At 38.1% G+C, this 24575-nt stretch overlaps 1 protein-coding gene across 1 annotated transcript in view; it reads left to right on the forward strand.

Annotated features, from left to right (window-relative positions):
• The window catches only part of LOC5574148 (roundabout homolog 1), a 380498-nt gene that overhangs the window by 316587 nt on the left and 39336 nt on the right, over positions 1-24575 (forward strand). Inside the window, exons 5-7 of the mRNA XM_021846073.1 lie at positions 21111-21264; positions 21659-21789; positions 22621-22761. Of these exons, the coding sequence (XP_021701765.1) occupies positions 21111-21264; positions 21659-21789; positions 22621-22761 (426 nt within the window). The remainder of the gene's footprint in view (positions 1-21110; positions 21265-21658; positions 21790-22620; positions 22762-24575) is intronic.

The following is a 24575-nucleotide window of genomic DNA, read 5'->3' on the forward strand; positions in this document are numbered from 1 at the left end:
TTCTTTATAAACTTGGTATAACGGTATAACTCGTGATTCATGCGACGCCGCCAAATGCCATTGTCCAATTTACCGCCGAGTCTTTACGTTCAAAGACCTCAAAAGCTCTCCGGTCGACCTCTTTCGACGTCCAAGATTCGTGGCCATACAGAGCTACCGGAAGAATTAGAGTCTTGTACAACGTGAATTTGGTCTTCGTCTGCGGGACTTTAGCTGGTTACGAAGTCCGTAAAATGCCAGACTCGCAGCTGCAATACGCCTTTTTACCTTGCGGATAACATCATTATCGCAAGTCATTAGAGTTCCAAGGTACACAAATTCTTCAACTACTTCAAAAATATCACCACCTCACTACCAACATCACCTATGGGCCCACGGTGTCTACCAACGACCATGTACTTTGTCTTTATGGTAATAATAATGAGCCCAAGTCGCGTTGTCTCTCTTTTAAAAGGCGCGTATGCCTCTTCCACGGCTCGGCGATCAATCCTGATTATGTCGATATCGTCCACAAAATTAGGGAGCATTTACGAACCTGTGATAACAGTGCCATTCCCATACATGCAAGCTCTCCTTATTGCTCCTTCTAACGCTATGTTGAACAATAGGTTTGAAAGCGCGTCGCTCATCTTCAATCCGTCTAAGGTTACGAAGGATGTTGAAATCTCATCCGCAATCCGTATACTTGATTTCGATCCTTCCAACGTTGCACGAATCAGTCTTATCAGCTTCGTCAGAAAACCATGACCATTTCCCACAACTCGTTTCTTTTAACTGAATCGTACGCCGCCTTGAAATCAATGAACAGATGATGAGTATGCAAGTTGTACTCCCGGAATTTATCGAGGATCATCGCATTTGATCCGACGTCGATCGGCCCTCACGAAAACCAGCTTGGTATTCGCCGACGAAGGACTCTTCAAGCGGTCTCAATCTGTTGAACAGAATACGTGATATTATTATGTACGCCGAATTGAGGATCGTTATTCCTCGGTAATTGGTGCACTTCAATCTATGCATTTTTTTGATGAGAGGGCAAATGAGGCCATCCATCCAGCTAGCAGGCAGTTCTTCTTCCTCCCATATCCTTAGTAATATATGGTGAATTATTCTATGCAGCTGCTTACTACCGTGCTTGAGAAGTTCGGCCGGGAGCTCATCTTACCCAGCATCCTTGTTCTTCTTCATCATTTTAATCACCTTCTTAACCTCATCTAGTGATGGAGGCTCCACGGCTTGACCATCATTGTCGATGTTCATTCTGTTCTCCGATGCTCTATTGAATGGAGGGCCATTCAGTAACGTTTCGAAGTGCTCTTTCCACCTGGCAGCCACCTTCGTTTTATCTGTCAGCAAATTACCTTCACGGCCATTGACAGTTTCATAGAATCGTCGCATATCGTTCTGTTCCATACAGTTTTGCGCCTCGGCTATCATATTCTCTTCATACTATTTTTTCTTCCTGCGATGGATTCGTTTTTCGGCTGATCTTGCTTCACTGTACCGCTCTCTGTTCAGCCTGGGACCGGACAGTAACATCCGACGTCTGGCCACGTTCTTTTATCCGTCACCCTCTGGCACTCCTCGTCGAACCATCCGCTTCTGGGGCGTCTTCGAGCAGTACCTATCACTTCTCGCGCTGTTTCACTCACCACTCTATGGATTGCATCCCATAGATTGTTGAGGTTTTCGCTCACACTGACCTCACTTATCCGCTCGTCTAGCTTTTGGTGGTATTCAGCTGTAACACCGTCTGCTGAGAAGCGCTGGATATTGAATCGCATTGTTCGCTGTGGTCTTGAATTCGCTACAGTTGATAATCGCGCTTGAATTTTACTGACAACGAGGCAGTGATCCGAGTCAATGTTAGGACCCCTGAAACTCCTAACATCGATTACATCTGAGAAATGTCGGCCATTCGCCAGAATATGGTCTACCTGCAAATATAATCATTTGGATGCCTCCAGATGTGCTTCCAAAAATCCTTGCGTGCAAAGTAGGTGCTGCTGATGGCCAGCCTCCTGGCAGCAGTGAAAGTCGCTAGTCGTAGGCCGTTGTCATTGGTAACGGAGTGAAGACTTTCCTTGCCGATGATCGGACGGAGAAAGTCTTCTCTTCCGACCTGCGCGTTTGCATCTCCGATGACGATTTTAACGTCGTGTTTTGGGCATTCTTCATAGGCCTTGTCAAGGCCTTCATAGAACGCGTCCTTCATGTCATCAGGTTTGTCGTTCGTCGGTACACAGATTCGCTCGCTAATCTTCATAACGCGTCTTGCAAACTGCAAACAGCTGTATCTCAAAAAAATCATTGTAAGATTTTGTTTGAAAGCTTATTCCTGAGGCTTCGACCGGTTGTTAATATGCATTGGCGTAGCTAGGATTTTTTTCTGGAGGGGGCCCAGGGGGGGCCTTGAAAATACTGCTTTTATAGAAGTAATGTCGGTCGCAATAATCACGATTTTTTCAAATTTCGTAGTTTTGACAGATTTGTATTGATTTTATTTATATGTTATTTTGTCTCATTTTGCGACAGATCAGAGATATTTGCAAATTTCAATTTTTGCTACGAAAAAAATTCATCCTTTTTGTAATCCAGTATAAAATATTTCAAGAATTCAAGCAAACAAACTCAGAAGGAATGTCCTTTGTGATTCTTCTACGAACTTTTCAGGTATTCAACCATATGCTTTGAAGAGATTCCTCTGAGAATTAGACATGAATGCACCATTTTGGTGTAAAATGTCTCAAATAAACAAAACAAACAAACTCTGAAAATTCACACAGGAATTTCTTCATGAATTTATTTCTTACTTTTCCATTCTTTCTCCAAGAACTCCTTTACCAATTTCAATTGAGTTTGTCCTAGGATTTGCATGGAAAATCATTCCCAGACTTTCTGATCTCACCAGAAAATTCCTCGGAGAATCTCTATCGAATTGCTTATAAAATCTCTTGAAGAATTCCACCAGAGAATGGATTGGAAATTATTTTAATCATTTCTCCTGGAAGGACCTCTGGGTACTTATTACATATAAATTCCAATTGATAGTTTAAAGTATCATCCTGTGTTCATTAATAATTTGTTTAGGATTTTCAGAAATGACTAAGCATTTCTCCAAAAAATAGTACAATAATTCTAGGAGCCTCACCAAAATTTCTTCATTCTACGAATTATTCAGAGAGTACGCCAACAGTATTTCAAACTTTGCTTTTCAAATTATTTCAAAAGTTTCTGTATAGGACTGTTGGAAAAATCGCAACAAAAACAAAAACGCAACAACAACTTCCTGCAAAAAGAAATAATGACTCTTCCAGGTGTTACTGTCATGATTCCTCCTAATATTCTACAAGCATTTAATGAGCAATTAAAAAGAAGTCAATTGATAATATGTTATTCATGATTTCTCAGAGAAGTTCTCCGCAGACCTATCTGTAGTTTTTCACAGGTAATTATTTTTTAGATTTATCAAAAATCTAGGAGCAACATCTCGCATTCCTTCAAAACTCTATTGATTTTATTTTTCCAAAAATTCCTAACTGAGACATATTTGAAGAATTCTATCATTTCTATAAAGTTCCTAGAGGAATACGTTCAACTGTTCTTTCAAAAACTTTTCCGAGAAAATACTCAAACACTTCTCGAGTAATCCATTCATGGATTTCTTAAAGAATTATATTATTGATAGAATATTAGGATTGTAGAATATTATTGAAAGGATTTTAACAAAAAAATAACAGAGATTCATCTAAAAAATTTCCAGATATTTTTTTCTTTCAACATTATTAACGATTCTATTGGGATTTCTGGAAAAAAATTCCACCAGATTTACCAAGATTTTGCAATTCTTGAACTTTTTAAAAAATTTCTCTAAAAGTTCCATCAAGTATTCTTGCAGGTTCTAGAAATAAGCTATAACTCCAATTTTTTGGCTAATGCTAATCTCAGGATTCTTCAATAAAAAACTATTTAAGTATTCATCCATTCTCCAATTTTTGGTTCTAAAACTACTCCAAGAATATTTCAATATTTTTTATGGGTTCGAAAGATCTTTGTTGGTATTTTTTTGTTTTTGAATAATTGCAGCTTAAATATAATTCGTGTAAATTTACTCAATTCCTGTCGTAAAATTCAAGATTTAAACCGTAGAATTTCTGATACTTGTTGACAGTGTACCTCACAGATTTTTATTTCCATACAATTAAATAAACGTCAAAATATCATCGTTCAACATCAGAGTGACCATTTCTTGCATTGAGGATGAATGAACTTTAGAGAAAAATCATTCCGATTTAAACAGGAAACATTCACCATGTTTGAAACGTAAAAATATATAGCTTTCTGAACTGAAAAACAAAGAATTACTAACGTCATCCACAACTTTAGTAACAAATTGACACACTGAGACTTTTTTTTTGTTAAAATATTCAGGTAAATTTAACTGAGTTTAAAATTTAACCTAAAAGTGATAGTCAGTGAAAAAAATTCACTGAACTCCAATCGTTAAATTCATTGAAATAATCCTACACATTGTCACAATGCATTTTAAATATGATATGTGTAGTTTGTTTCGAAATAATTACTCTGCCAGATGTCAGTTCTATTGTTGACCATTTTTCATGGTCATATTTTCTGAAAATTATCATACGGATATTTCAAATTTAGATACTCTCAAGTAAATTTAAAATTACCGATTCAAGATAACACAGCGCAACAAAAATTACATTTTTGCGTGTCTCAAGGTTCAAATTATGTGTCTCTAGTAGATTTGGGGTTGCTGAATCTGATGCCGTTCTCAGAAATTTTTCAGCATACTCCATACAAAATTCTTGGCAAAAAATGGCAAAATACAATACTTTTCTAAACCATCAAAAAATAACTTTTCCGCGTCAAAAGTATTACAAACTTTCATGATAAGTGCTGTTAAACACATAAAGTTTGAATTCTGTGGCAAATAAAGCAAATAAATTGCCTTACAAGCTGGCAAACTTGCATGCAAGTTGGCTGAAATAGTCAATTTTCGCATTTTCAACAACCAATACCTCAAAAACTAGACGTGCTATGATATTTCTGCAAACGGCAATGAATTTAGCAACCCTTAATTAAGTAAATAGAGGTATTTTGATGCTGGAGACAAAAACGTGTTCTGCAGTGTAACCAATCATTGAAGCCAAAAATGATACAATGATACTTGATCTCAAGAAGGCTGGTAGAATTTCGAAAACGTAGAAAATAAATGCAAACTTAGAATATTTTTCGTGACCCACCAGACATCAGCTCACATCGCAACCCACATATAGGGAAACTATGGTCTAAGATGCATTGTGGTAACATTCGCAATGTGAGATTTAAATGCATTCAAATGTTAAGGGAAACTTTTGCATTACTTTGAAAATTTGTTGAGAAATTTCTGCAATTTTTCTAAACTCCTACATTTTTTATATTCTTTAAAATGTTGCTTTCTGAAGTATGGAAAGATTATTGTACAAAGCTCCTCAAAGCGTCGTACGAAGGGAAAAGAAACAACAAAATGTTGAAGCAGGCAGAAAAATATATGGGCAATGGTACAATAAAAGATAATTCATATTTTTTTCTATACGGGTAAATAACAGGATTGTTAAAACATCTCTAATGAATTTACAAATACAACAAATTTCTCAAGAAGGTCCATCAGAATTTTATTTAGAAATTATTCTTGAAATCTATCCTACCTTGATTTCTGGTTTTCTAAAATTCCGCCCTCGTATCCGACAAAAATCCAAACCAAGGTTATGGTTTTTTCCAATAATTGATAAAATTATTTCTATAGAATTAGTCTCTACAGATTCCATTACCGATATGCTAATTTAGGAAGCAAAAGTTTTCCAGGGGGGTTTCAACAAATGTTCTCTGAAGGTTCGAAGGCAAGAGACATGAAAGAATTTTTGACTCAATAGTATTTTGGAAATATTTCTTAAGGACTTAACTTCCCATCCCCAACCATAAGCCCTCTTTTGACCTTATAAGGCTATTATACGGCCGTGCTAATATAGTGCTATAATACAGCTGACATACCCTATTGTCAGCTGTATTATAGCACTATATTAGCACGTAGGGCGAATTAAAGTGGTTACTTGGGTTCGCGGGAGAATTTGTAAATAAATGTTTGAGAACACTATTTAAAAAAAAATCGCAGAAAAATTTATAATAGAATTTAAAAAAAATATCTCTGCGTTAGTTTTGACAGAATTATTCAATTATTTTTTGGAGGAATTGCGAGAGAAAACTGAACTTTTGAATGATTAAGTAACAGTTTTTAGGTAAATGTGGGAACATATTCCGGAATCAATTTACTAATCAAAGGTAGAAATAGAAGGAATGGATGTTCACCATGAGGAATTTATTTTGATAGTATGAACAAGTTCCACAATATTGGTTGACTAATTTTTGAGAGGTTTTCAAAAGTTCTGAAGCTACCATTGAATATTCCTTTAGAAATTTGATTCAACTAAAATGTTATAAAGAATATCGAAAGGTTTTTTGAGAATTTTTGTTGCAAAACTGTTGGATTTATAAAAAAATGAATAATCTATGAAATAATAAGTTTTTTTTGGAAACATATAGCTTAAGCAATAAATTTATTCATGTGGAAATACTTCGAAAAATTAATCAAAATCAAAGAGAGAATTAATTGCTGGGATATAACACTATTGTCAATTTTGTTATATTTTCACACCAGGTAAAATTTCTGCTATTCATCTGAAGAAAACTTGGCCAGGCCGAAATTCCTTGAAAGTTAAGTCTTATTGTTCGACATTCCCGCTATGTATTGTCTGAGAAATTTCTTTAGTAATTTTGTCTATTTTTTAAATTATTTTTTGAAACAATATACGAGTTGAAGTTAACGTATGGATTTCTTAATTGAATTCTCATTAGAAAAATCATCACTATTTCAAAACATGAGAAATCTGAATGCAGTGAATATGCTGCATAATGCTGCTTTATTTTGACGCTTGTTTGTACCACGGTATGTTTTGCAACGGAGATGTCGGAAAATTGCGCTTATCGCATACAACAAGAAGCTAGTTCTAACAGCAATCAATCGATCGACAGCGGACGGTTAAGGTTTTGGTTGTCGCGCGATTCACCGAAATCAGAACGGCCACGTTGATGCTGTGTAAGTCAAGCGAGGTTTTCTCACTATATTTTTACAACATAAAATAACTGAAGAGATTTTTGTCAATAACATGATTCAGAAAATTTTGTTTCATGTTTAATTGTTTCTTTTTGTTATTATCACCGAAAATTCTGGGGGGGGGGGGTAATATATAATAATGATTTATACTCAATTTCGTACCCTGAAAAGACCACTGCTCCAAGCGTAACACCTTCTCACACTTGTCTTTAAAGCACTGATACCTTGTCGAGAAGCCATCATCGAACCATACTAACGTGTTATTCACTCTCGAAATGAACGGGGTTTGCTTTCCGTTCCATTTCATAACGTCCGTTTGGTTGCCTCAATTTTGCCTGATTGGAAAACGGCGGAAAAGCTCATACAAGTGATTACACTTCCGCAGAAATCATTCAATCCTGAACGGAACCGAAATGAAAAGGGTACAGTTCCTTCTCTGCAACCATCAAAATCTGCCAATATCGATGTATATGAGCACGTAAAGGTGCACCACATATGTATGCTTAGGATCACACATCGAATCGCGTGCAGTTCAATTCGTGTGCACACGGTGAGAAATTTGCGGTCGATTTTTGCCTTTTTCATATCAGCATATATGTGATCGGAGTAGATACAGTGCTTTTCAAAATTGCTCCCATCGATTTGGTTTCGACTGCAGACACAAGTTGTAAAATTTATATAACATACATGCCTAATGGGTCAATTTCCTATTAGGATAATTAATAGATATTGGATTTCTAGCTGATGACGTGTTTGCTGCCCTTCGGATGACTGCTGGAGTGATACTCAAATTAGAAGGCAGTGGCACAGCTATTTCGACGACGCCTAGGGTGGTAATTGGATCGTCAATTACTGCACTTTTTGCCCCATCGTCGTCAAGGGGGTGGAAATGATTATATGAGTAGATAAAGCCTGGCAGCTGTGAGGACTCGAGATTTGAATTTAACGCCCATTTGCGACACAATGTGTTCCATGAATATTTCATCGGTCCCCTATGGTTTTTCAAGCCATATTTATTCCAAACAGGTCCCCAACAGGATCAAACCCTTAACTCATCTAATCCTTAAATTATGCTTCCTCAACCACCCTGCATCAAGAGCAATATGGGGCCAGGAGAGAAAAACAACTTATGCCATCGGCACCACCTGAAGTCGATATCTCACTGAAGGGTGATTCGTGCAGCAAACTTAGGAATCCACGGAACAAAATCTCCAACTTTACGATTTTTGTCCTACTTCCCAGCCAGACGAACCGGCGACCAGACCTGCAGCATCGCAGCATCCATGGGCGTAATCAGAGTGGGACAAAAGGGAGGGAAACAACTTGGCTATGTGAATTGATTTTGTGTTTGATTTTTTAAAGATTGCTTGCAGAACTCATATTTATAAAATAATTGCACCATGAAAAACTACTTGGAAAATTTTTAAACGTTAATTGAAACCAACTTTGCTCACTGTGGAAAAGGTAGGGTAGATATCCTTTTATAGTTCAACGTTTGAGAAAAAAAGGGTACAGACTGCAGTGGCTACAAATGGCTATCTAGGCTACGCCCATGGCATCTTCGATGGTGGGTGAAAGAACTTTATTACCACGCAGTCAAGCACACAGTCTCAGTTCGGGCAGCAACAAAACGAAAAGCAATCACGATCTACCCCCATAAATTGATTCCGACGACAGAGCACCATATGTGACCAATGCGAACATCCACACTCACAAGCAGCGGAAAGTTGGAGTTTTTTTCCTGCATCGTCCTTCCAGCAAAGGACGTTGCCTTCTTAAATCTTGGGGAAGTTGACCCCCTGTGTCGTTGTCACGGATTCGATGTGGCGATGCTGCGGGAAGGAGGTGGATTCCTTGCTCTAATCTTGTTTGGATAAACGTGATTCCCTGATTTCCTTGGGCACCCGATTTCCCGATGTGTCCATTCGAATGCAAGCAGGACTGTGATTTGACGAAAGGGGAGACCATTCGTTCATCAATTTCGTTTGAACTAACGATTCTTAAAGAGGGGGGAAAGGTTCAGGCTTGGTTACTTTCTGAGCACGTGGCTGGGGAAGAACAAAGCTATAACAGTTACACGTTCTCACCGAGTGGAACTTTCGGAGAAACATAAATCATGAATCGATGGGGCTCAGATGGCTTTGAGATGGTTCGCTGCCGGAACATGACATTTTAGGTGCGAAACAGTTAAAGTAATTGACGACCATTAAAGGCCAGGATTTCTGTTGGTTTCCGTCGGAACTGGTCACTGAAGAAATTCTGATAAAGTCAAACAAATTTATATGTTATATGCTGTATCAATATGGACCAGTTGTTGTAATACCAGGATTCAAAATAATATTTAGAAAATTATTCTGAAGATACCTCCTCGGTATAGTTCTAATGAATTACAAAGAACATTGGAACATTAGAACTTAATGTCGAATAAAATAATTCATAATTTTGGATGATAATCGTTGCAATCTTCTTTTGCCACGATAAATGTGATACGTATCTACGTTAATTTAATTGAAAACGTTTTGTTTTTCTTATGAGTAGGTGAGTTCAACTCATGCATAAAAGTTCTGAACTGCTACGGTAAATGAAATGTAATATGTTGTTAACAAAATGTTAATGAAAGCTTAGTTTAGTTTTACCAATATAGGGTGATAGTATTGTCTGAAACAGAACACTTGGACGAGTGTAACGATTGAAATGATACTACTGAAAATTTGTGTTGTTTTTTAAGTTAAATTTGTTTCTGCAGCTTAACACAACCTTATCCGTGCTTCATTCAAATTTCGAAATTTCCAACTGTTTCCATCCAAAACTTCTTCAAATTGACTTTAACATACCTGATGGCAATGAAACATCAGCTGTCAGATCTGTTGTAAAATCCAATCGAATATTCCACACGATTCACTCGCCTTGCTACTGCTGGTTGTTCTTTTTTGGCATCCTTCCGGTTTTTTCTACCGAACAAAATGATCTCTGACTCGAACCGTTTGATTCCTTGGTGTGCCCGGTGTGCCATATTTAACGGTAATGATGATCGACAGATACACGTCGATTGATTCTACTGCCTCCATCGCAACGTGAATCTGTCTTCTTCTGCTGTCGTCCTACTTTTTTCCCTGTTTGGTTTCGCTTTCGTGCAGCAATGGGTCGTCCAAGCCTGGCATATGGTTTGACGACTGACACCGGGCGTCTAGGAAGTCCTTGCCGTTGTTGTGACATTCACAACCATCCAGGCTACCCATTGGGGGCCTTCCTTAGCCGAGTGGTTAGAGTCCGCTGCTACAAAGCAAAGCCATGCTGAAGGTGTCTGGGTTCGATTACCAGTCAGTCCGGGATCTTTTCGTAATGTAAATTTCTTTAACTTCCCTGGGCAAAAAGTATCATCGTACCTGCCACACAATATACGAAAGCGACAATTGGAATTTTGACAAAGAAAGCTCTTAGTAAATAACTGTGGAAGTGCAGATCGAACACTAAGCTGAAAAGCAGGCTTTGTCCTATTGAGGACGTAATACCAAGAAGAAGAAGAAGGTCTATCCATTGGTGAGTGTACGTTGGTGGGGAAAAGATTTGGGGGATGGTCCCATGTGCAAGTAATTCTTCTTCGAAGCAGATAGAAAGCTCGTTCTCCCCCGAGGGACAGTCACAACCTGGATTTGAAATCTATCATTGGCAGTTGAAGCGTGTTACTTATTCTTGGATTTTTGAGGGTCATAACAGAATGGCTTGTGATGATCGGATAGTGTGTTAAGTTATGAAGAGTGGCAAAAAAACTTATAGCGTTAACAAAAAATCACTTTCAAACGAAATTTGGTGAATGCGTTCGTCTGTGATGACTAATTTCGTTTTGAAGTTTTATCGAGCGAAAACGATTTTCACTTCTACTTCTCTGACGTTTCAACGTATATTTTGGCAAATACAAAATATAATAGGCAAAATATACTACCAACACAATCACAGCATATTCAAACACAATAAACACACAACATCAAAAGTGAACAGATCACTCATACTACAGGGGACTCAATAAGTTCGAATACACTTTAAAAATGTGTGAAAAATGAAAATACAAGATATTCTATTCGAATGCAATTACTATTGAAGCTATGTTCATTGAGAACCTTTAGACTAGAGCATATTAGTTGCTAGCAGTGCTTTATGTACGGCTTGCAGTGGTGGAAAAGTTCGCATCACGAAGCAGCTCACGGGTGTATTCCAACACATAACAGACATGACAGACTCGCGAACAGGCTAGGTGTGAGTAAGTTCGCACCCGTCTGCTCGGGAGTACATGCCAAAAGAAGTAGCAACAAGGGGTCATGCACAAATTACGTCACGCTCCGAGGGGGGAGGGGGTCAAGCTAAGCGTGACAAGCCTTACAAAAATTTCGGAGGACTCATACAAAAAACGTGACAAGGGGGGGGGGGGGTAGGTGGTCAAAAAAGTTGAAATTTAGCGTGACATAATTTGTGTACCATCCCCGAGCTCGGGAACGTTTACTCGCAAGTAACCGATCAAGCTTTAATTTATTATGGTTTTGCAAGACAAATTAATTGTATAACTCTGCGGTATAACTATTGAATCGACAGTAAACTACCAGTTTGTAGTCAAAACCCCTTGAAATCTAAAAATATCTGAGGGGAAGCAGCTTTCTTTCCCACAAGCACAATTGACTCTGGACAGCTTTGAACACTTTCACGAATCATTTAGCTTCGATTACTTGGGAGCACGACAGACGCGAGTAAATCAACGCTCCAACGCTCGGGAGCATTTGATTTTGTTTTTGTTCCAGTTTAGCAGAAATGTTCACCACTTTCTATCACTGACGGCTTGTATCCCAGGTCCATCGTCATGATGGTGTGAGCAGTCCTGATCGACACATCCAAGTTAGCAGCGGTCTTCCAGATCGAGTGGTTCATTTTTCGGCGAACTCTGAATAGCTGAACTCAGGAATAGCTGCCTGAGAGCCAATGAAGTCATGCAATGCTCCATTGCTAGCTAATTCATAAGCCAATTCATTCCCAGCAATGGAAGAATAGCAAGGACCCATATAAGTTTTACAGAGTTCACTGAATTCAGTTCCTCAAATTAAGTTCGACGTGCGATAACAAGCTTAGACCTTGAGTTGGCCTAAGCAAGAACTTTAAAAGCAGCCTGACTATCTGACATATTCCTTTACAGACAGACAGATTTGAACTACTTAAGCATTCCATCAGACTGGAGCTTCTCAAATTGATATCTGAGCCCTTTTCATAGGCAGTGAACGACAACTCGTTTGAAATCATCTATTGGGAATGGTTCATCATGTGGTAAATACACCACAAAACGAAGGACGTATTTCCTATTGAGGTCACCAACAGAAACATCAATTGTGACAGCACATACATCTCTGGTTGTTAATTCTGAAATGAGTGTAGTAACGTCAGCGCTATTTATGAGCACGCATGCACGAGGTATAGCACGCGAATTTGCCATTTCATGTTTATGAAAATAACAAAAACTGGGTCCACAAGGTTACGTAGATAAAAGTTCACAAAAGTAACGTTTTTGCGCCATTTGAACTCTACCATTTACATGAGTCTACAAAGATTGATTGTTGCTGATATTTTATGCTGAAGATTGGTCTAACTAAGCTAGCCTAACCATAGCCACTACCTAAACTAGGCAGGATTAAGCTTTTCGCAATTTCAGAACGAAAAAGACCAGCAGCGAAAAAAACAGATCGGTATCTCTTAAAAGTCGCCAAAGGCGAAAAGCTCAGTTTACACTGTGTAATACGCATAATGCGAAACCATAGAGGTGAAAATTTAAACAAAATTGCAATGTATTAATAATCCCACCTTTATTTAGCCTCAGGCTTGAGACTGAAGAAAGGCAGCCGATTATCTCGGAGAAACACAAGGTCACCTGCACCATTGCTCCGGGTAGCACAGGAAAAGCATAATACTGTAGAGGGCGCCCTGGTACTCCACAGGCTCCGTTTGCGGTTAGGTTTTATTTAGACCCCCCTAACCATTCATTCTTAGGCACGGTAAGCTTAAAGCCGCATGAATTAGGGGTCACTTGTTAGGTAGACTTTTACCACCGGAACAGGCAGTCCGTAGTGTTAATTCTTAGCCAATTGAAACAACCGCTACGAGACGTGTAGTGTCGTCTTTCTAGGTGATCGAGAAAAGGAAGTTAACATTGATTATTAACTCCTGACGTGCCCAAACAGCCCCTAATTTTTCTGACCATCTACTCCATCTACTTTTAAGTTTCTCTATTGAGATTCTGCTCAGACTATCGATGTAGGGAGTCGGTGCCGGTTATTGACCCTTTGCGTATTATGCACCCCCTACAGAAAAACATAAAATTAACACTCAAAGCAACCTTATTCCTATAAATATCCACCGGGGGAGCTTCGAAATTATCTGTGACTTGAAATTAACCTACCTCCAGGGGCACAAACGAACAGTACATTTTCACCCGACCTGACCCAATGATCCACCGGAATAACTCCGGCCACATGAATATTCCCGCGTTCCTCTGGCCACTTCTAGAGACTAGATATCCCAGTCAACATTTTGGTTGGTATAATTTTTGTTATACATAATCCTATATGAATCAATTCAATCGTATAGAATGCACGAAAAGGCTATATACCTACCAAAGTGGAGGCTATATGCGCACTTGGCACGACTTTTTCAGACTTCCTGCGATGCCAACAAACTTGGATAAAATTTAAAAAAAAGTTTCCAGCAAGCCCCGAATACGGGACCCCTGGCTTACGAACCGGACTTCTTACCACTGTACCACAAAGGGCTAATTATCAGCAATGCGATTATTTGCTCATATCAATGCATGTTTCATGATCAGCGACACCTGCGATGTTGTTCTATGAGGCCGATCATCAGCTGATACCAAGTTTGGGTGGCAATATTTTCTAAGTTATTGCGATTTCATATGGAGCTTTCTGGATTGATATACGATCTGTCAGATTATACAACTTAACGCGATTCTATGTTGCACTATTTACGGCATGTTTTGCTGTCAACACAGATTGTCGTTTATGAATCGTATTGAGGATTTATATACAACGAGTGCTTCATGAAGCCCAAGCAGGACAGTTCGGTTTTTCGTCGTCCGATAGATTTGGCTCACGGTTTCGCGCATGTTTTCGTCGCAGGAGATTTTTTTTTTCCTGTTTTGGAGCGTCTTGCTGGGTAGTGCTTCGTGAAGCCCACGCAGGACAATTTTTACATTCAGAAATGGAATAGTGAAAAGTGAAAAATGAAAAAGTGATTTGTTTGATTTGTGTCCTCAGTACTGTTGGTTTTTGGCTGCCCTCAGTTCACCGAACCATCCGGAAGTGACAGGCAGCACATAAATTTAGAGAATCAATCCGGTGAGTTTGTTCCAGTATGATACTTTTTCGTTTGTGAGCCTTCCGGATCGTTTTTGTCCGCGTCGTGGAACTTCTGATCGTTTCTTGAACGGAAAATGTTATTTTTGGAGTTTGATAATTATGTTCAGATTGCGCATTCTGTCCGGGCGGGTGTTACGCAACTAACAATCGGTTGTGGATGCTTTTTAACCGTTCGATGACCCTGGAGGGATCGATTCTGCTTTTCGTATAATTTTGAGCAGAAAAACCGACTGTGTTATCCTAAGGTGTTTAGTTCGAACGCGCTTCCTTTCCTTTTTCGATTATCTAAAAATACAGTACCACCCAGTACAGTTTTTCAATGGGCACAGTACAGTTTTTCAATAGGCGTGATTTTTTTTATACGCGTATCGTTATTTTATACAATCCGATGACCCTGGAGGGATCGGTTTTGCTTTTTACTGGTTATTGAGCAAAAATATTACTGCACAATCGACAAGCATTTCGCGAAATACTATTTATACTCTAAATAAGCTATTGTTTTCTCTTTTGATTGCCGGCATTCAAAAGATTAATTTGAAAACGCTTAAACAACAAATATTTATGGTCTATCGCCAGCTTTCTAGGCGAATCCTGACAATATACCTTCCCCAACCTCCAACTCCGTAGCACTTATGAGGGTGTCGCTGAGTCGTTGGCCTCTCATTAAGTAAGTGCTACATCAACATTTCCTTCCCCTATCCCAAGTTACGGTAAAGATGGGCGTGGCCGGGAATAGCGATATTCATGCTTTTAGTATTCTTGTTTATGATTTGAACAAGGTATACTCCCCTGCCTTGTTCTTGAAAGTAGTCAGGATGAGATTATTTAAAAGAAACATGAATGTTGCTAGTATCCAATCTACGAAGTATACCGTAACTACGCTAACGCTAACGTATTGAGGATTTATATACAACTTGTGATGACATTGATAAGGCCTTATTTGGCATCTTGTGCGATTCTGATTATGAACAATAGAAATATTAGTAGTAGAACGCTAGTGGCGCTGTTACCGCAAACTGATTTCAATTATTTTTACCTTCAGTTATGAGTTTTCGCTGTTTTTTAAATGCCAATGATGTGTTTTGGTCTTTAAAATTGATTTGACACTTTGAGGCCCGGTACTCAGGCTGTCAGCGCGTGGCAAACTAGATGTTGGTAACACGAACAGTAGCGACATTAGCATTCTTAGGTTAATGCTTCTACTTTATGAACGCACGAATATGTGATTTTGGATGCACATTCTTATACGATACGTGGTTCACTGGGATGTGTGCCAGTATACTGACAAAAAATCATTTGAATCCATTGAGAATTCGCTGAGCGGTGAGGGTTTTAGTATTGTTGCTATCATTCAGTCCTATACGGGTTAAGACCAAATCAATCGTAGAAGGGTTTCTAGAAGAGGAATGAAGGTAGGGCTATTAGGGTATTGAATCGAGAACTATCCTGAAGAGCACCTGTCAAGTACAATTCTGCCGTTGGAATTACTTTTGATAGCAATTCCATGACCGATGTTTGGCATTAAAGTCACCAATGGCAACAAATTGAACTTATTACGAGTCAATTTTCGCAAATCAGTTTGGAGCAAATTAACTTGCTGCCCAGTGCATTGAACAGGTAAATAGGCAACTATGTAAGTGAGGACTGTTCATTTTATAAAGTGGACACCCTGAGCATGCACAGTATCTTTCTTATTAATCAATGAAATTTCAATCGGTTTTTTGCACATCGTTCGACTAGTATTGTACAATGTTGTGATAATAAAAATTCTCCAAAATAATTAAATTTCACGCGAATATGGAACAACGATTAGATCGGTCGATTTTTGAGGTTATCAAAATCAATGATTGTAAGAAATTGGCTGGAAAATTCGATAATTTATATTTTCTATTTTCAAAAAAGGCTTGTTCTTCGAAAGCATCATCAATCAGAAGCCTGATGGAAAAAATCAAGTTATTTTTGGAGCAACAATTTTACAGATATAATAAAATCAATTTTACCGTATATTTTTAAAGAAATTTTTTTTTAATTTGATGGGAATTGATATGAGTGAAATTTTTTGTGTAAAAGTACGTCCTGACGGAAGTCCTAATATAGTTTTAATATTAAAAATAACTTACGCCTTCATAGAGTTACTTAGTAAGTCCCCACGTCACATTCAAAGCACAACAGAAACACAAATGTTTTATTCTTAGAAGACCTATCAAAGTACATTGACAATCATCAAAATTGGCAACACTGCTGTAATAAAATCGATTTTATTTTCCACATATTATTTTCATAATATGTTATTCTGAGATTACCAATTGAAAAATTCGGAGAAAACTGTTTACAATTTGCTGTAGATCGATAAATATGCGTACATGATTTTAAAAGTATGAGACTTTTTAGTAAAACTACCATAAACAGTAAAATTTATACTTAAGACTGTAGTTTAATCTCACGATTTAGCTTTCGTTTATACTAATATAGTTTCTTTAGTAATCCAAACTAGTTTTGAACACGCTTTTTACTTTTCTCTTTTGCTGGGAGTGAAAGGATGGTGTATCAGCAAATTTGGCCATAAATGGGTAAATCACTAAAGTTACCTAATGTCATAGAATGGTGGAATATAATTGATATTTTTAAAGCTTTACCTTCAGTTGAATAGTAAAGGATACAAACATACAATTTGTTCATAAAAATAAGGATTTTTGTTTTGCGAAAAATAATGTTAAACTTTGACGGACAGCTTTTTTAAAGAGTTTTTGGAAAAACTATTTAGCTCTTCAACCAAAAACATTTTCAAAGATTTTATATTTTCATAGCATTTTAGAATAATAGGTCAACGATACACAGAAAACCGATTACGATTTTATCAATAAATAAAAAAAATATAGCATAAACAAAGTGTCCACTTTATAAAATGAACAGTCCTTAAATTTTCCAAGCTGTGTTTCAGCAGAAAGACCTAAAGTTTCAAAAACTGAATGATGATTGCAACTCCCCCACATGCCCCATCAAGTCATTCATTACGATAAATAAAAAGTTAGAATCTCTTTTGGGTTTGGATCCAGGTTTCAAAAAGGTTTCAGTAATAACTGCCCCAAGTAATTTTACGAATTACTTCCAGGGTGCTAAGAATAAACGCACATAAAACCACGGTCAAGGCACTTTTGCCTTCATCGCATCCCCCAAAACCTCTTGTAGACTAGAATGTGACTAGTTGGCCCACTCTAAAAGAGGCTATGAATTGTATATTTATGTCACACAAATAAAGCATTTAAATATAATAAAGATTTTATCATAACTTCAATCTTGCCGGATTTATTCCAACGTAAACAAAACAAAATAAGATTGAAAACACGTCTGTGATAATTCATTTCGTAGTGCTTTTTATTTGAAGTGATTTATTTGGATATAGTGCTCAAATCTTAAGTGCCGAGTGAGATTTACTGTGAAATGTGATGAGAAAAAAAGTGAATTTGCCTGTGCCTGTGGCATATTTCTAGTTATTTAGCAATAGCTAAAATAAATCACCAGGTGAAGAATTCAACGTTTCTTGGTGGATTGGGCAGTAATTGGGCTTTAAATTATATTCCGTCAGTTTAATCATCACACAATAGCAACTTATGGGTAAATTCATGGAGATAATATGATTTGAAAAAAAAAAATGAAATTGTGACAACCGGAGTTAAATTAATATGGCGAAACCATAAATGATAGATTTCCATCGACAAATGCTGTTTTGTCATATTAATTACACAAATAAAGGTTTACTGTTATGCTTCGATATTTGTAGATGTAAAATTGCCCTTAAAAATACTGATTGAAGATAATTCAGTTTTTTTCCGCTATTTATGGTAACTAAGCAGCATTCAACAAAGTTTGCAGTTTGGGTGTGCTATTATGAGGAATATACGCAAAAACAGTGAAAACTGGCAGAAGTTTATCGTTTTTCCGTCAGGAATAAGTATTTTCAATGCATTCGCAATGCATCTGCAGAGCCCAAACACTAATTTGGGAGGTATAAATAAGGTTAGTTATCAAGATTCAAGTGCAAGTCAATCAGTTTAAAAGCAGCGTTTATGAATACAAGGTGTATTATATCAATCTTTTATCATAGCCGTCACAAAAAAGTGTCATTCAGCCACTACCAGCAGTTTAAATAAGGTATTATATGCTGCAATAAAGCTGGTTTTGCAGCCACACAATTTGACCTTAATAGTTTGTTTCTAAAAGGTTTTGAAAACAACTTAGAGCTGACTTACAAAATATCATCTTCTAGCAACGTTAAGTGTCGCCTCTAGCTATCATAGCATTCACGTAACTGTCATAAAATATTAATAAATCCATACGAATGCCAAATTGCTGTGAAATTGTTGCTTGGGTGCTAAATGTATGTTATTAACTGTTATAATATTAAACAGCTCTTCACCATTCAAAGAACGTGCATTTCAATTCAAAATATTTAAATAATTATTTGGATCCATTAGAAAAACGTAATCCAATAACAATTTGATTAGTAAATATTACACCAACTTGAACTTCTTCAGTCATAGTAGTGGTTTTGAACATTGTATCAATCATTTGATTCAATTGTTCAGTGAGAAAAATAAAATCAGAGGGAGACATATCACTTGAAGTGGGTACATTATCTGATGATTTTCCGTTAGAATTTTTGGTTGACGAAGAGGCGAAATTGAAGTTTCTTTTGGCGGCGGGGTTTTTTCCATTTGATTTGAAACAATTGGAAAAGTTACTCGTAGTATGAAAAGGAGAGAAGTTTAAATTTCCTGCTACGATATCGGCATAGGATTTTCTTGTGTTGATCCATTCAAAATTGAAAGATTTGAACGGCATGATTATAATCTTCCTGAGTCATAATCAAGCGATCGTTAACTGAAAAATGAGCATTGTTCGATACTCTGCCAAGAGGAATTCTGGAAACGACCGTTATCGTAACGGACATTTCCGTTCATCTGCCTGGCAAGAGCCTCAACGACTCGCCCACGCGAAGGGCAAGCCCAAAAGTTAGATTGATGAGGGCCGCCGCAAATCGAGCATACGAATTTTGTGGTATCATCCTTCACTGGACAGACGTCCTTAGCGTGAGAAGATCCGCCGCAAATCATGCATTTAGCATCCATGCGGCAATGTTTTGTACCATAACCCCACTTTTGGCACCGACGGCACTGAGTGGGGTTCTGGTAATTTCCTCCAGATTTCTGGATATATTCCCATGCCACACGGACATCGAACATGGGTTTTGTTTTTTTTTTTCTAAAGCTTCAATATTTTTTTTTTTTTTGTTCAAGTGAACTAAATAATATTTTTGAGAAAGCCCCTGCCGAAGAATGCCAAATTGGGTTCTCTTTTCATAATGATTACTTGGACTGGGGAAACCCAAGTAAATCATTTATTCCATTTTTGATCTCTTCAGGTGACTTATAGTCACTTGAGAGACCTTTCAAGATGACTTTAAACAAACGTTCAGTTTTGGCGTCATAAGTAAAAAGAAATGTGCTACTTCTCTTCAAGATGCTTGACAAGAAGTTCAGGATCTTTAAGAGTTTCCGGCAAAACGCGACGTCCACACGCACGGGTCCAAACAAGGGTCGAAAAGGCAATAACAGTAGAATAAATAGTTCTGAAAAGTACTATTTTGAAGCATTGAGAAGTTTTTTTTAAGCTTTAGGTAGTTTTAAAAACTTCCGAGATCAGAAAGAATTTGTATACGCATATCACGAAGGTACGTTGCGCACTGGAAAAAGCGTCTAGCTAACCAGAACACCTCTGCAACTCTTCAATTGCTAAATTCACCCACCGTGCAAACAAAAAGCCATCAATTCACTTGGGGGCACCCAACTGCCTCCGGGTAGTCGTCGCCATAACCACCCGGGCAACCACACGTGTGTTGTTGGGTAGAATTTTCTTTGATTGAAAGCGAAACCGAAGTTTCCGGGTCAACATGGATGACACGCCACGCTACGGGGGGACACACGAGCTGCCATATTCCCGAAAATTGCTCAAATTGCTCACAAGGTTAGGCGGTCGAGTTTTCCGTTCTTTGTTGTTTGCATGGGCATTTTTTTATTCAGCCGAGTGATACAACCGGAAATTTGTGTTGTTTGCTCGTGATATGGAGCAGCAGCTGAGCTGGATGTTTTGGAGTCGAATTTGGCACCCACGTAATCCTCCATGCTGGGGTGGGGGCGGAGAGGTAGACGTGCGTGTCCCCGCTGCGGGTTTTCCGACAGTAGGGCAAAGAAATCGATTGAATTATTGTGCCAGGAACAATTTATCTAAATCCAATATCACGCGATGCACATTCGAAAGCGCGCTTTTCCGGTCACGGGAAATTGGAGATAGTCCGACATCGGAAGCGCCATTTATCTACCGCATTGTAGCCGATTGGATTGGAAATTTACGGCGAGGGGATTTGAAAGCCGGGCAGCTGTGTTACAGTTTGGGAAATTTGGAGGGATTCTATTTGACATGATCAACGTTGTTCATTTTCGGTGTTTTTGTCTCTCTATTCTTTGTTTCAGTATTGCGTGAAGACTTTCGACTGGAGCCGCAGAACACCCGGGTGGCGCAAGGAGAAACGGCCCTGCTGGAATGTGGACCACCCCGAGGATATCCGGAGCCGGTTGTGTTCTGGAGGAAGAACGGACAGACGCTGGATTTGAACAATTCGAAACGGTGAGTCTATCATTTAGTGAACAAAAATGCACCACAATTGAGTGGTTGTTTCTATATGTAAGTAAAGTAACGTTGCATTGAGAGGTAATAGGACAATCGACCTGGTCAAAAGTTTTTCGAGACATTTTTCATTTTCTTTAAGTTTAAGTTTGAAAGTAGCTATCTCAATCCCGGGAAGAATTTTCCGGGGAATTAGATATTCAGGGATTGTTTTTGTATTAATTTTTACTTTTGTGCAGTAAGTGTTTTAGTATTTTTTTCTTTCACTCAGGCCTTTACCTTAACCCGTAATCAGATTGACCCCAGCGCGCAGACAGAGTTAAAACTCGAATAAAATAACCATCTGATGTGTCAACACGCACCTAACAAATCCCACTTGAATTTATCTCCACAGGATACGAATCGTAGACGGGGGCAACCTGGCCATTCAGGACGCGCGCCAATCGGACGACGGCCGGTACCAATGTGTGGCGAAAAATGTTGTCGGCGTCCGAGAGTCCACAGTTGCATTCCTGCGTGTTCACGGTATGTTTGTAGCTAAATTCCGAAACCACCCTCCCCTGGTCCAGTGCGGTGCATTCAGTAGTGTCTACTAGCGTTGGGCAAATTTGTCCAGAACATCGATGTTACTGAATCGATTCACATTTGAACTGCCGAATCGATTCACCGATTTAATCGAATCTTTTACATCGATGTTTTTGAATCGATTCGAATCGGATGCAAATTGAAATTTATAAGCTTGAAATTAGACCAAATACATTTGCATTCGATTTCCACTTGTTTTAATCGAATTAGTTTTGAAAAACAATCGAACAGATTTACTGCTTCCAGGTAAGTTCAAACTGTGTTTTCATTTCTACCAACTCATTAAAAAATATTTATCGATTTCAACAAAATGAATCGAATCAAAAAATCGAATGGAGAGAATCGATTCACCTGACTTTAGGTGCTCCAAACATCGATTCAAAAAATCGATTAATTGGCATGAAAACATCGATTTTCGGAACATCGATTCAAAATCGCCCAACGCTAGTGTCTACTGCTGCAGTAGAGTGTCCCAGAAAAAAATCAATGGCCGAAAAGTCAAGGTGTTAAACCCTAGGATGAAAATTGTGCTAATCTAAACTTATATGTATTCTAAACAAGTTTTTAGAAATTTTATCTGTTCTACATAAAATGAACAATTGCACAATAAGTAGCTTTCGATTTTTTCTGGTACACCCTACTGCTGCACTTATCCACCGACTGGACGGATAGCTTTATTGCTTCCCCAACACCGCTCGTTCGGATGGCTTTCAACATGTCATAATAAATTGTTTTGTTTTCCTCTCGTTCCATCCAATGGCTAATCCACAGTGAAACCGTTCCTGATGCGTGGCCCACAGAACCAGACGGCAGTCGTCGGCAGCTCGGTTGTGTTCCAGTGTCGCGTCGGTGGCGATCCAGTACCGGACGTCCTGTGGAGACGCTCAGCTTCCAGTGGCAATATGCCCCTAGGTAAGGAAGGATCCTATGCTATGAGTCGGGTACTTCGATAGGGGACGGTGGGAGGGCAGAGTGTACAATAACCAGGCAGCCACCACATGAAAGGCGGTAAATATGGTGTTTGTACGGAGTGTGCCTTTCATTATTAGTGTGTTATTAGTATTATCTTGTTGGGGCCAAGGTGCATTCCAGGACATGTACGGTTCAGAGTAGGTTAGAGTTGGGAGCCGATTGAGAAAACTGACCAAAGCAATCGATACAACCTTGTTGGGTAAAAAAGTTAGCTGAATATGTGGAACTTTTAATTCTCTCAAATAATAACAAATGTATTTTAATGCATATTTTTCACCAAAAAAAACATTATAATAATTCATAATTGTTCTTATCAGAAATCCAAATTCAGACGTATAGGGAGCCAGATCCTATTCTTGACACTCTTGATTCACTTCAGCAGTAGGGTTTTTTTGAAATCTACAGCTCTGAATTTTGGTGATAATATGCGGTGTATTGAAGTGCTCCTTATTGCAAAGTTTCAGACAATCCGACCGAGAAAAACATCCCATGCCAAAGTGAATCATGGAAGTGCCCAAGTAGCTCTGCACTCAAAGGAGCCAAAATTCCAAAAAAAAAAAATAAGTCGTTTCAAACATTTTATTGGTTAATTTTGAGCATCCGATGAATATTGTCGACAAGCAATACAATTTACAACACACAGAACGGTTCATACTACGTAATTTGCTTCATTATTTTTAAATATAAACACTTACTAAAAATTGAAAGCAAAATCAAACAATTCCTAGTTAAAGCTGATTGATATTATCAATCGAAATGAAGCAAAGCACCGTTTCCGGAATTTTAGAACTAAAATCACAAGAATAAATAGCTGTATTTGTAAAACTTTAAATTGTTTAACCCCTCTTCTAGCAGCTTTGTTATAATTAGATATTTTTGCGCTACTCTTTCACAAGTTCGCAAAAAAAACTCACTTTGGAGATGTTTTCACAGCCAAACAGACGTAACAACTCGAATACTGTGCTTGGCAAACCAGCGACTAGGTGACGGTAGTGCGTCAACGTCCAACTCGAACAAAAACTATACGAATATCATGAATGAGCCGTTAGCCAACTACTAAATATTAGAATTGAGCATTATTTGGATGTACGATGAAAATATTCCGAATGTTTGTCTGTGATATTCCAATTTTCCTTTGGAACCGAGTATTTCCATTAAAAATTACTTTGGGACGTCATTTTGTTCTAAGTCAATTTATGCAAAAAAAAAAATAATAAGTTCTTCACAGTGTCATGCTCTATGAAGATTTCCTCAACAAAATCATACAAATAGGATGAATTTTCTCCGGGGAACCTTTAAAATACAATGTAATGATTTTTAAAAATTTCAAGATCTTCATAGGCTGGCATGGTAACAGAAACATAAATGTTCATAACACCGAAACGGTTGCACCAAGTTGCTTCATATTTTTCACAATAGGCTCCCATCAAAATACAGTTTCAGAAAGCAAGTAACCGAACGTGAGAAACATCTGTAGCCTGAGAAATTTACGTGGATTTTGATTTCGCGTCGGTCACTCTAAGAATTTCTGAATATCTTCGGATCCAAAGAACCAATGATCAGAACCTACACGAATTCTAAAAGTAGTCAAGTTTTTTGAGAACTTATGAAGAAATTGTGCAAAAATATCGAAAAACACAAAAGTTATTGCAATTTATGAAGTTTTTTTTGTGATAACAAATGATGCTGCTGATGCGAGTATTCAAAATACAAAAATATGACAGAAAAAAAAAATTAAATCTATGCTATTGATA

This window comes from Aedes aegypti, chromosome 2 (assembly GCF_002204515.2).
Source record: "Aedes aegypti strain LVP_AGWG chromosome 2, AaegL5.0 Primary Assembly, whole genome shotgun sequence".
NCBI lineage: Eukaryota > Metazoa > Arthropoda > Insecta > Diptera > Culicidae > Aedes > Aedes aegypti.